Source organism: Chroicocephalus ridibundus, chromosome Z (genome assembly GCF_963924245.1).
Source record: "Chroicocephalus ridibundus chromosome Z, bChrRid1.1, whole genome shotgun sequence".
NCBI lineage: Eukaryota > Metazoa > Chordata > Aves > Charadriiformes > Laridae > Chroicocephalus > Chroicocephalus ridibundus.
The window spans coordinates 76,072,856-76,085,198 of record NC_086316.1 but is presented as its reverse complement, the minus strand read 5'-3'; the positions used below and the strand labels follow the sequence as shown (position 1 = coordinate 76,085,198).

Here is a 12,343-nt window from a genome sequence, read left to right as displayed (position 1 = left end):
GTGCGCTACTTGTGTGCCCACGCACTTGGGGCTGGCTGTGACCAGGAAGTTCAATGGCATCCTGGGGTGCATCAAGAAGAGTGTGGCCAGCAGGTCGAGGGAGGTCATCCTCCCCCTCTACTCTGCCCTGGTGAGGCCGCATCTGGAGTACTGTGTCCAGTTCTGGGCTCCCCGGTTCAAGAAGGACAGGGAACTGCTGGAGGGGGTGCAGCAAAGAGCCACGAAGAGGATTAGGGGACTGGAACACCTCTCTTATGAAGAAAGGCTGAGGCACTTGGGCCTCTTCAGTCTGGAAAAAAGACGACTGAGGGGGAATCTTATCAACACTTATAAATACTTAAAGGGTGGGTGTCAGGAGGATGGGGCCAGGCTCTTTTCGGTGATGCCCAGAGACAGGACAAGGGGTAACAGGCACAAACTTGAACATAGGAAGTTCCACCTAAACATGAGGAGGAACTTCTTTACTCTGAGGGTGGCAGAGCCCTGGCACAGGCTGCCCCGAGAGGTGGTGGAGTCTCCAACTCTGGAGACATTCAAAACCCGCCTGGACGCGTTCCTGTGCAACCTGCTCTGGGTGACCCTGTTCTGGCAGGGGGGTTGGACTAGATGATCACCAGAGGTCCCTTCCAACCCCTACCATTCTGTGAGTCTGTGATTTCATGCCAGAGTGGGTCCCCGTTGTGCCCCCCAGCCTCTGCAGCTTTGCTTTCAGTCATCTGGGTGCCTTTTTTCCTCGTCAGCACATACCCACTGCCTGCAAGGTCGTGGCTGTGAAAAAAGTCAGCGGGTGAGGATGTGGAGGGCACATTAGGGGTACAGGCAGGAGAAGGGGCAGCGCTCCCGCTGTGGGCACTGGGGAAAGGCAGGGATGCTAACAGCGGGAATCTGTCGGCAGAACAGCATCGGTGCTGGGGTTGTCCCGCAGTGCCGGGCAGCGTGGGGGCCCAGGTGCAGGCAGGCTGTGTCACGGCTGTAGCTCTAGCACAAGGACATGGTGCTGTCATGGACCCTGGAGGCTTTGCTGGCCCGCGGCCGGGATGATGAGTTATGCAGGTGACCCCACTAGCACACTGTAGGATCGGTGTTCCCCCAGCAGCCCAGCGCCTGGATGTGCCCTGAGTGCACCAGAAGAAGTGTTGGAGAGGCCTCTTAAGACTTTTATTGGTACTATTTTTTGTATCCCTCCACCTGTGGAGTAAAGCATCTTTAGTACATTCAGCCCTCAGCAGGAGAGGAAAATTATAACTGATCCATTTCAGAAACCTCTAAAAATGACCTAAAATAACTTTTCTATATATAAAAATGCCACGATTTTAATGTCCATTATCTCATGACCTAGCAGGGCTAGGAAAAGCTATTGTAGATCATTTTTAGTGGTTTCTAAAATGGTTGGTCACACTTTTCCCCTGCGCAGTGGGACTCAGGGTACAGGGACGACCGGGCTTTAGAGATGGGGAAGGAGACAAAAATCTCTGTGTGTGCTGACGCATCCAGAGCTGTTTCATCCTCAAGGACCACTTGTTGTGCTCTCCCCAGCTGAGCAGAGATGCTGGAGCTGGTCAAGCGACAGCTATTTCCAACAGGCCAGAGGGACAGGAGTCAAACGGATGCATAGCCTGGGGTATCGTGTGGTGGGAAAGCCAACCCTGTCCCTGCCACCAATCTTCTGCGGGGTTTGCAGAGATGGTGACCCTGGCACCAGCTTTTGCTGCCTTTCCCAGGCTCTGAATCCTGCTGGAGCATCGCACAGCTTGCAAGCAGCGTGCCCCGGTGGGATGCACCTCAGTGGGATCCCGGCACAGCCTTTCATCCCCCTGTCCCAAGCTTTTGCAGCAAGGCTGTGGCTGCAGCCCAAGCCGCTGGGAAGCTGCCACCGCCGGGCATTAAACACGCCGTGTTTGCAGAGAGGACATCGGCAGAGCGCGTGGGAGAAGTGGCTTCCTGCCATGCGAGAGGTTAATAGACAGATTAGAGAGGGCAGGCTCTGCTTGCTAGGAAAGGGAAGGAGCTCTGCCGTTACAGAGTTCAGCAGCTCCATGAGGCGACGGGGAAGTAAATATTTGCCAGGATTAAGGAGGCTGCGTGCAGGAGCCTGGGGAGAAGTGCCCGTGCAGGGGCAACATGTTGCTTGATCTGTTTTCGGCATGGGGCAGGGGCCGAAAGCTGGGCTGAGAGCTGGACATCAGCCCGGGGAGGATGGAGGGGGACACCCCGCGCGCAGAGGCACTGCCCAAAGCCTGAGGGCAGAAAAAGCCTTTAATGCTCCCTTGATGGCTTTGTTTTCCTCCGCTGCCTTTCTTGCTTTCTCAATTGGCCCGACAGGCTGGCCCACATCCAAAGACAGCATTATGGAGAGCCGGATCGATTGGAGCCTGCAATTTTATTTGCTCTCTTTAAGAGCCTTTGATGGGCAGGATGAGCTGTGCCGGCGAGCGTCTTTCCTGGGAGAGGAGGGGAGAGGAACACGGTTTGCAAGCCACCATCTCCCACGGGGAGATGAGGACCCTGCCACCAGCTTGGAGAAGACACCGTGGTAGGGCGGACAAACAGCCTTCTTGATGCACCATGGCAGCTGAGAAGGGGCTTGCAGCCCTCTCCTTTGTGGCACCGGGTGGTCATGGTCACAGTCACCCACATGGTGTCATGGTCATAGCCCCAGGTGACACATTGCGCTGGCCCTGCACTCTCCCATGTGGTGGACTTTCTGCCCATCGAGGTGGAAAGTGAGGCAGTTGCACGACATCCCCCTCCCAAAATGCCTGTGGCTCTGGGACTGACGGCTCTTTGGAGAGATGGAGGTGGCAGGAATGTCCTTATGAGACAGCTTGTCCCTGCCCAGAAAGAGAGGGTCGTGTCTGGGGCAAGACAGGCTTCATACAGCAGCATCCCTTCAACTGCAGCAGACTGAGGATGCTGCATGGGCACCAGGGTGGCAGAGATACAAGGGCCATTTTGCCCCCTTCCCCATGCTCTCCTTCCGCCTCTGGGTTGCTAAAAGGCACGAGAGGAAGAAAGGTGGAGGATGTTGTGGGCACAGAGGCTAGGGGCTGCATTTGGGGCCCCAATCTTGAAGCAAAGGACAGGATCTTCAAGGCATTCAAGGCTGTGAAAATGGGGCATCTTCAAAGGCTGCTGCAGAGTGGAGATGGACACAGGAGGCAGTCTGGGCAGCCCCCCTTCTTGCAGCAAAGCAAACCTGGAGGCACAACCCCGCTGCAGCTAGTGGAGGAATTAGCACAGATCACCAAGAGCCGGATCCGGTGTAATACTGGAGACAACGGAGATAAATTATCCTCGGATGGAATAATTGCGGCTCGGTGGCAGTGCAGCATCTGGGGCCGTGCAGGTAGGGCAGAGCCTCTTCATCGGGCAGGGACCGTGCAGGAGCTCAGGGATGCTCGCCGAAGCCCGGGCCGCCTCTGACTGCCTCGGCAAGCTCCTGGTGTCATGCGGGATGGCTGAGCACAAGCAATGGGCAAGAATGCATAAGTGCAAGTGGGCAAAAGCCCCAGGGTAGCAGCCCCAGCGTCCTCCCCCCTCCCACGCAATGTATCTCCAGCCCCCAGCCCGGTTCGGCGGGTGCCAGGCGGGTGGTGTTAGCTCACACTGCCACCACGCGGTCGCTTTGACCCCAAAGGCTGTCCCTAAATCCGCTGCACCCCTTCAGCCCTTCCGAAACACTTCCCGAGACCCTCAAACACCACCGTCCCCCCACCATTGCCCCCTGCAGAGGGCGATGCTCCCCGCTGTTTGCTCCCGCCTCACCCCGGGGCCAGCGGTGGGGTAGGGAAGGGGTTAAGGAGGTGGTGAGGAGGAGGAGGATGGAGCTGTAGCAGGGATCAGGCCCTTGTCTCTGGCCTTGCGATTAGCCACTCTGTTTTGCTGCGGAGGGTCTGCTTGAATAATTTAGCTGGGAGGCTCATTAACCAGGCTCTGGCCTTCGTCTGCCGGCTGAAGGCTGAAATAGCCATTAGGAGGAACACACGTTACGGACCAGCACAGCCTTCCCTCCCTGCCGGCCCCCTCCTCTCCCTCTCCCTCTCCCTCTCCCTCTCCCTCTCCCTCTCCCTCTCCCTCTCCCTCTCCCTCTCCCTCTCCCTCTCCCTCTCCTTCTCCCTCTCCCTCTCCCTCTCCCTCCCTCTCTGCCTCTCCCTCCCTTCTCCCTCTCCCTCTCTTTGCTCCCCGGCTCCCTGTCATCTGCTCGCTCCCCCTCCAACCCTGCCCCAGGGGTGCTGGTGTGCAAGCAAGCCCTGTGCCTCAGTTTCCCCTCTTTAGACTGCCGTAGGGTGCTGCAGCTGGGGCTCATGGCATCCCCCCAGAAAGCTTTTCTAGCGAAACCCGTCAGCATTTTCTGACCATGGGCTCTGCCGTGCAGTGCCCAGCCAAGACCCTGGCAGCCCTCTCAGTCCATGCTTAGGGCAAACTGGCTGGGTTGTCCCTCTCCAGAGGATACTGTTGGGCTGCTGTTTCCCATCAGGGTCCTGCTCTGGTCCTAGACACCTCCAGAAGACCAGCAGCTCTCCAGGGTTGCGCGCCACATGGGGGATTTGCTGCAGGGTTGTAGGGATGTCCCATTTTGCATTGATTTCTTGGGGCTTTGGCATCTTCCCGGTGCTGCCGGCTCACTGGTGCAGCAAGGGCACCCTTTGCTGACTCGCTGCATCCTTTACTTCTCTGGCATGGCAAACAGAGGTGTCCTAGGCTGTCACACAGCTTCCCTGCAACATCAGTATGGGCTGCTCCATAGCAAAACACGTAGATCCAATAGTAGGAAGAAGTTCTTTACTGTGAGGGTGGTGAGGCACTGGAACAGGTTGCCCAGGGAAGCTGTGGATGCCCCATCCCTGGAGGTGTTCAAGACCAGGCTGGATGGGGCTTTGAGCAACCTGGTCTAGTGGGAGGTGTCCCTGCCCATGGCAGGGGGTTGGAACGAGATGTATTTAAGGTCTCTTCCAACCCAACATATTCTGTGATTCCATGTTGCATGCACGGTGCTGTGGGACTTGTGATTTGCCCTTGCAGCCCCCGGGGGAAGGAGTTTCCCAGCCTGGGGGTGCTCCCTGAACTCTAGCATCATTGCATCCCGGTTTGCATCACGTTTTCAATAACAGCCAGCCATAGGTAAAGATCTGCCTCAGCAGCAGGGAGGAGGGCAGTTGGCCGTGTGGTGTGGAGCGCTGCCTGGGCCGTGGTGGGGTGGTGAGCAGTGATGTTTGCACTGAGGCTGACAGGTTTGCTAGGTTTGTTTCAAAACCTCTGCTTGGAGAGAAGAGCATGCCCTGAGACATCCCAGGATGCCATCACGGGGCATGCCTTCATGCCTAATGAAGGAAGGGAAAGAGGGACCGCCACAGGTTCAGACAGCTTTTCTGAGGGAACCCTGGTGCACATCCAGCCCAGGGAGTGTATTTTATGGCAAGGTACTCTTCCACGGTGCTGCAGTTAAGAGCCAAACTGTGAGCAGTGCAAGCGTCCAGCTACTGAGAGGAGTTGACTTCTGTGTCAGTTCAGATAAGATTTTCACCAACCTACAGGGGCAAAATTTATCAGCTGAAAGGTATCACCTCTCATCCTCCTGCACGCACTGGCCCTTGGCATTTTGCAGAGTCTTCCTGCAGCTCCAGCTGTGCTCATGCAGAGAGTACAGAGTGCATCTATGCCCGGGAAAGCCAAGTGCACTGTGAACACTTGGTTGGGTTTAAAATCCTCTGCTGCCTCTAACCTCTAAGACCAGCTGATGAGGCCAGAGGTGGGCTGCTCCCCGCTGCATGCTCTCATCCTGTCTCTGGTTGCCTCCATGTCTCTTGGGAGGCAGAGCCCTGCGATGGGGTGCTCTGCCCTGCTGCTGAAGGCGTTAACACTGCCAGTGCTCCTGGAGAGATGAACTTTCTCTGCTGGTTTCAGGTTGTTCCTCCTCACCTTGCCATAAGCGGTCCTTCTTACTCTCTCTGAGGACCTCTGGTCTTTTGGAGGATCATCCCTCAACAAGCTTATTGCTCCCCAGGCAGTGATAAGAGCAGAGAGAGCCCGTGAGCGCTGTAACTTATTGGGGTCAAGAGAGCAGCACCTCCTCCCCATCAGCGATGTCTCTGTCACAGCCTTGGAGACAATTTCCCCTGGTGCCAAGCTTCTCTGCAACTCCATCTCTCATTAGAGCCAGTGAGGCACCAGGGGAGAAGGTGGGCTGCAGTGCACAGCCAAAGCAAGATGTCATGGGGGACCTCAGCAGCAGACATGGGAGAAAGGCCCCCAGACGTTTCGAGCAGCTGATAAACACAGACCAGGCTCCCCTTGCACGCTGTGTCCCCTCCCAAGCTGGCAGAAGTTGAGAGCAGAGGGACATTCCCTTGTTCAGGTCCTGGTGATAACTCCACCTCAACGGGTAATTGCTCTTTCTTTCTCTTTCCCTGGCAGCCCCCCCAAAGGAGCCAGTGCTGATGTGCCGGTCCAACAACTACCCGAAGGGTTTCTACTGCAGCTGGCACCTGCCCACTCCCACCTACATCCCCAACTTCTTCAACATCTCCGTCATGTAAGTGCCTGGGAAGGAAGGGTGCAGTGGGGCGAGTTTTTGTCCCAGCAGGTCCCTGGTAGTGCTGTGAAGTTGTGGGGCAGTGGGTCTGACTTGTGCCAAGGGTATGGGATCAGCATCCCAGAAATGAGCCTGGGGGAAGATGCTCCAGGGACATCCAAACTGGATACTTGGCACTGGGGCTTTGTCCCAAGAAAGTTCCAATTTCCCCAGAGGGGACCAGGAAAGTCCCCAGCTCCTAGGTCCCCTTTCCATGTCCCCCAGGTCCACCCTCTCTGCACCACTTGTCCACAGTGGAGGTTGTGCCTGCTGGTTTTCGGCACATTTGGCACAGCCACGCTCCCTTCTGCCATACACTGGCCCTTCTCCCCAGGCAGCAGCAGTGTCCCCCACCTAGAGCTGGTCCTGGCATGGCATCATCCCCCGCCCTGTGCCTGGGTCCTGGCACAGCTCTTGCACAGGCTGGTGCTGTGCATCATCTTCTGGGACTTTTGTCCCCAGCAGAAAGGAGACCCCGTTCCTCTCACAGGAGGGCCAGAGGCAACTCCAACCCAGCAGGGTCTCATCCTTTCCTCGGGGCCAGCGTGAGGACATTGACCACAGTGTCTGTGCAAGTTTAGGATAAAACGTCACACACGTGAGCCTGCAAAATTCCCTGGCAGGAGGAAAGCAGCCCTTTGGCTGGTGCATGGGGACCGCAGGCAGAGTGGGGACACAGCGCTGCTGCTTCTGCCTCCTCCCTGCAGCAGTGTGGGTGCATCCCCACTCTGAGCACTGCTCCGTAGGTAACAGCTCTTCTCACCTCTACTTTCCAGACACGGCATGAGAGAGATGGTCTGCGAGAAGGATATCTTTCCCAAAAACAGGTGTCACATCAAATACCTCCAGCTCTTCTCGACGGTGAAGTACAAGGTGACACTGACAGTCACGAATGCTCTGGGCAAAAACTCCACCACTCTCACCTTTGACGAGTTCGCCATAGGTAACTTCTGCGGCAGCAACTGGCCTCTCCGAGACGGTGTTGGGGTTGGTTCGCTCCGCACGCTGGAGCAACAGGACAGGGAAGGGGCAGACTCTCCAAGTGGAGCCTCTGCCTATCCATGCATGAGGTGGACCCAGGGTCTGAACCACCCTGGCATCCTGCCCATGCCCTCCTGATTCTCACAGCCCTGCTGTAACTGATGTTGGCATCTGAGCATCCTGGAGGAACCAGGCAGGATACCCACAGGCAGCTCCCGTGCTAGTCATGTTGGTGGCCTGGTGCCCTGCCTGGTCCCATCCCTAGTGGTCCAGGTCTCCCATGGTTGCTGACCTCATCCCTGCTTAGGGGCTGGGGCTGGGGAAGTGGCTGCCATGAACCAGGGCAGAGGGCTGTGAAACTGGTGTTGTCCAAATGGCATTGCCCTTCTTGCCCCCATGAGTTCTCCTAAAAGAGATGTTTGGTGTTTGTGCTGGAAGCAGAGTCATGGGAGTCCAGATTGGAAGAGAAGTTAGAATTCTCTTCCCCCCATCCCTAGTCAGGATAAAGCCCTCCCAAAGTCATCCTCCACCAGCCCTTACCTAAAACCACTATTCCCCCCTTTACACCTCTTGAGTGCCCCACCTGGGCAGTGGGTGCTGTGCAGTGTGGGACAGGGAGCAGCGGGCCCTGGGGGTCGGGGTGTCCGTGCCACCGGCTGTGCCACAGGGATGCTGCCCGGCCGCGTCTGGACCCACGGTGCAGATGCTTCTCTGACTGTGAAGGACTGGCGTGGACCGAGCAATTCAGTGCCAAGTACGGCAAAGCAGGGAGCTGGGCGCAGCGTTTTTGCCGCCATCCAAAGCCGGATTACAGCCGGTGCCGTGACAAGCCTGTCCACCCTCAAAGAACAGGAAAAATGGGAGAGAATAGAGTTCAGGAACACATCGAAAAACAATTTGCTGGTTACACGTGGCAATTACTGGACCAGAAAAACAAATAAATGAATCCTTGAAGTGCAGCCAGCAGTCAGTCTTTGCCTTCAATGTGCTGCATGTCCCAGTCCTGAGCTGCTGTAAGTGCTGGAGCAGGAGGAGAGGAGCTCCACTGCTATCCCAGATTTTCCCTTTCTACCCCAACTCCTGGAAAACATCAAAGAAGAAACAAGGTGCCTGTTCTGAACAAGGCAGGGAAGTTATTTTGGAGCAGGGACTGTCCTGCCATGTCCCCGCAGCTGCGGTCCATATCTGAAGCTCGTATTCGTCAGTGCACTGCAAACATTGATAACAAGGCAAGGAGCTTAGCAGGGAAGTGGTGGATTTTAAGTCACTTGGGTGCCTTTAAATGGAAATTGTTGTGTTTGTGGAAGATACACTCCTTAAAAATGAAGGTAACCTCCAGCCTGCAGGGCCCAGGGCAGCAATTAAGCTGCATTTTCTGAGTTCCTTGCATTCCCTCCTGCAGGAGTTCAGGGCATCGTCCTGTAACATCTGCATCCCACCCATGCCCTGCCTGGCTTCCCAAACATCTGGTCCTCCATCCAGCACACAAGGGCAACCCCCCAGGGAAGCACACCCAGCTTCTTGTCCCGGGCATCCCGGCACCAGCGCAAGCCGGATCCAGCCCAGCAGTTTGAACTCAGCCCAGGTCAGAGGAGGGGTGGTGAGCAGAGGCCAGTGCTGCCCCGAGCATGGGTGCAATATCGCTGCCTCTTGCAAGACCACCTGGAGGGGTGCAGGGTGCGTGGACACTTCCTGGTGGTTGTGGTGGGAGGTGAGACCCCCCCAGAGGTGAGACCACCTGGGAGATGCTATAACACCCTGCGGGATGGTGCGTGGGGAAGGGTTGATGGTCCGGTGCTGGTAGGACAGGCTGTGTCCTGCACCCTGCAGCCAGCCCGCTGCCATAAACACTGCAATATCTGGCAGCCTCAAAATCTCCGTGTTCCGTACAGCTGTGAAATTCTCTTCCTCGGGATTTGTTACGGCCACTGTGCATAAGAAGCACAAATGCAGTGGTGACTGAGTGTTCAAGCAGGCATTCAGCAGGCTTATCAGAGTCATTGCAGGACAAACTCGGCTGCCGCCGACCAACAGCCGCCTACCCTGAACGGAGCTTCTCCTTATGCCATCTGGGTGTTTCCAATTAAAACAAGTGCATGGCATTTGTCCATTTTGCCACACAATTTTGCCCCAGGTTGCCTGCTCTCCTTGCAGAAGCTTCTGTATTTCAGTGTCTCTTTTGGCTCCCCGCGGCTGCGAACCCAGGGCTGTGTCCCAGCGTGGTGGGTGCTGGTGGTGTGGTTCTAGCACCCAGCAGGTTCCCTGGGGATCTCTACTAGTATCAGCTGCACTGAGATCTGCTCTTGGAAGTTGTGCTGGGTTTCGCTCTACTGAATGGAGGGGAGGAAAACCTATGGCTTGGGACAAAGCTATTGCATCGGCTCGTGGGAAAATGCTGCGTGGGAGCATTGCGACACTTGCACGCATCCTGCTGCAATGGAGAGATGGTGTCAACCAGCGACTGCATGATGCTTCTCCTAAAATCCCAGTGCTGGGGATGTGAGAGCCTGCCTTCTGTTTTCTCCTTAGCCTAGAGAAAACCATCACACCTTCTGCATGGAGGTTAAACCCCAGGCGTGAAGCCCTGATCTCATGCCCTGCTGGGGATGGAGCAGCCTGGAGCCAACGCAAGAGCAGTGCAGGGCCGGGGGCTCTCCCTCCCAACACCATCTGAGCTGGCAGCAGACCCGCTGCTGGGTCAGACCACCCACCCAGCTTGGGCAAACACAAAAAGGCCCCGTGGGAAGGAGTGACCTCCTTTGGTTTTGCTTCCTCTCTCCTTCCTCCCTCCCTGCAGCCCCCAGCAGAAAATCCCTTCCCCAGCCGCTCAGAAGATGGGCTCTAATTGAGTGGAAAATGACTGGTACTTTCTTTTGCTATCCTGAGCCCATGCCTTGCTGGCGGTCGTGCCGTGCTGGTTTTTAGCAGCCAGCTGCGAGGGGTCACTCTGCATTGTCATTTTCAATGATGGCTGGAAACACATTTCCAGGGCTCTGGCCCCCATCTCTCATCAGCAGGAGATCCGGACTGCCTTCCTCCTCATTTTGCCTCTGGAAATTGTTTTCATAATTACATCTTCTGCAAAGGTATCAATATTAATAAAGGTGAGCGTGGGGAGGGCAAGGTTCTGCAAAGACATCAGGGCTCCAGCCCAAGGCTGCAAAGGGGCTGGGGGATCTGGAAAGGAGAGGGCCTTGAGGCAGAGGAAGGTGCCACGGAGGAGTGAGGTGGTGTGTCAGGAGCTGCCACCTCCCTCGAGATGGATGGGACAGCATGGGGACATTTGTGGCCGTCCAGGACACAACCGCACCTTCCTTGCTTGTGTTTTGGCCCAAGAACCATGTAGCTGGCACATTTCCCCCAGGAAAGCAGGGACATCACCACCGTGCAGCAGCACCAGCATCCCACCCCAGCGCCTTTCTCCTCATGTGAGCCTGGGGAAAATCATCAGAAGATGCAGAGCATTAAAAGGAGGAAGGCAGCCTTGTAGGAGGCCTGTAGGCATGGGTGCCTTCCTCAAATTGGCCACCCATCACTTGTGTGACCTTGGGAAGGTCATTGGATCCTCCCAGCTCCGGCTCTGGGGTGATTAAGAGGCAGAGCATCTCGGAGGGGCTGCATGAGGACAAACGTGCGCACGCCTGTATGAAATTCAGAGTCTCTAAACACGGGTATACAGTTGCCTAGGCAGAAGGTCAGTTCAATTCATACTACTTAGGGAAGCAGAATTAAATTACCTAGACTGACATTTGGCTAAGACATGGAGTTTAATGTCCCTCTGCTCATGGAAAATGCCAGGGGATATTTAACGGCCGCAAGGGATCCATTTTAGCACTCGCTGGAGAGGCGGGATGGGTGACAGGCCCCTCCATGCTGCAGGGTCTCAGCTGCCTTTCTGAACCACTGGCTCTCTTTCGAGATGTGTCTAACAACAGCCGGGGTGATGGATGGCTAAAGACTCGCAGTTAAGGGTGAGCATGCAGAGCCTTCAGGAAAACCTCTCTCCACGGCTCTTCTTGCACGCCAAGCCCTCGCTTGGACGCAGCAGCCGAAAACCAAGCGGGAAGAGCTGAGAGTCTCCTCCCGTCCAAGTCCCCTTCCCAGGAATGTCTGATGATGCTCCCTCAGCTCCGCAGGATAATATTACATCTGGTTTTGTAGCCGCTTAACCAGTGCTCGGTCTAATGCCCATCGTCCATTATTATTATTACTATTATTGCTTTTATTACGTTACTGCCTGCAGGCCCTTGCCGAGGACAGGGCTGTGTTACGCTGGCTGATGTACAGCCAGACAGCCCCTGCCTCACCATGTGCGGGCTAAATGGAGAAAGACAAAGGCTGGGGAAGGAGAACCATTCATCCCCATGTGTGGAGCAGGAACCCGAGAGGCTGTGGAGGATAAAGGACTCCTTCAAGGTCACATAGAAACTGGGGAGCTGGGCACAGCCCATGTCCCCTCACTCCTCAGCTGGCCCTTGCGGGACCGATCATGATGTTCCCCGTGATGAGCACAGCGTTAGGAGGTCTGTCCTAAGAGATGCGGGTCTGTCCTCACTGGACCAGCTGCCTGAGTTGCGGTTCCCTCTTCTGGCTCTTGCAACCCCGCTGCCTCGGAGGGAAGTGGCAGGAACAGCTTTGGCTTTGTGCTTTCAGAGGGGCTGGTACTGCTGTGCTTTCTAGCCTGGGCAGGAGTCCCACGGATGGGGGGACACATGGGGAGGTAGCAGGGACTGCTGGTTTTCCCATTAACCCACCGCACCGTTTGAAGACTCTCCGCAGCTGGGATCGCAG

At 56.2% G+C, this 12,343-nt stretch overlaps 1 protein-coding gene across 4 annotated transcripts in view; it reads left to right on the top strand.

The window, feature by feature from the left end:
* CNTFR (ciliary neurotrophic factor receptor) overlaps positions 1–12,343 on the top strand; it is a 213,231-nt gene that overhangs the window by 181,918 nt on the left and 18,970 nt on the right. For all 4 annotated transcript variants that reach the window (XM_063320927.1, XM_063320925.1, XM_063320926.1 and 1 more), the window contains 2 exons: positions 6,415–6,532; positions 7,348–7,514. In XM_063320927.1, the coding sequence (XP_063176997.1) occupies positions 6,415–6,532; positions 7,348–7,514 (285 nt within the window). The remainder of the gene's footprint in view (positions 1–6,414; positions 6,533–7,347; positions 7,515–12,343) is intronic.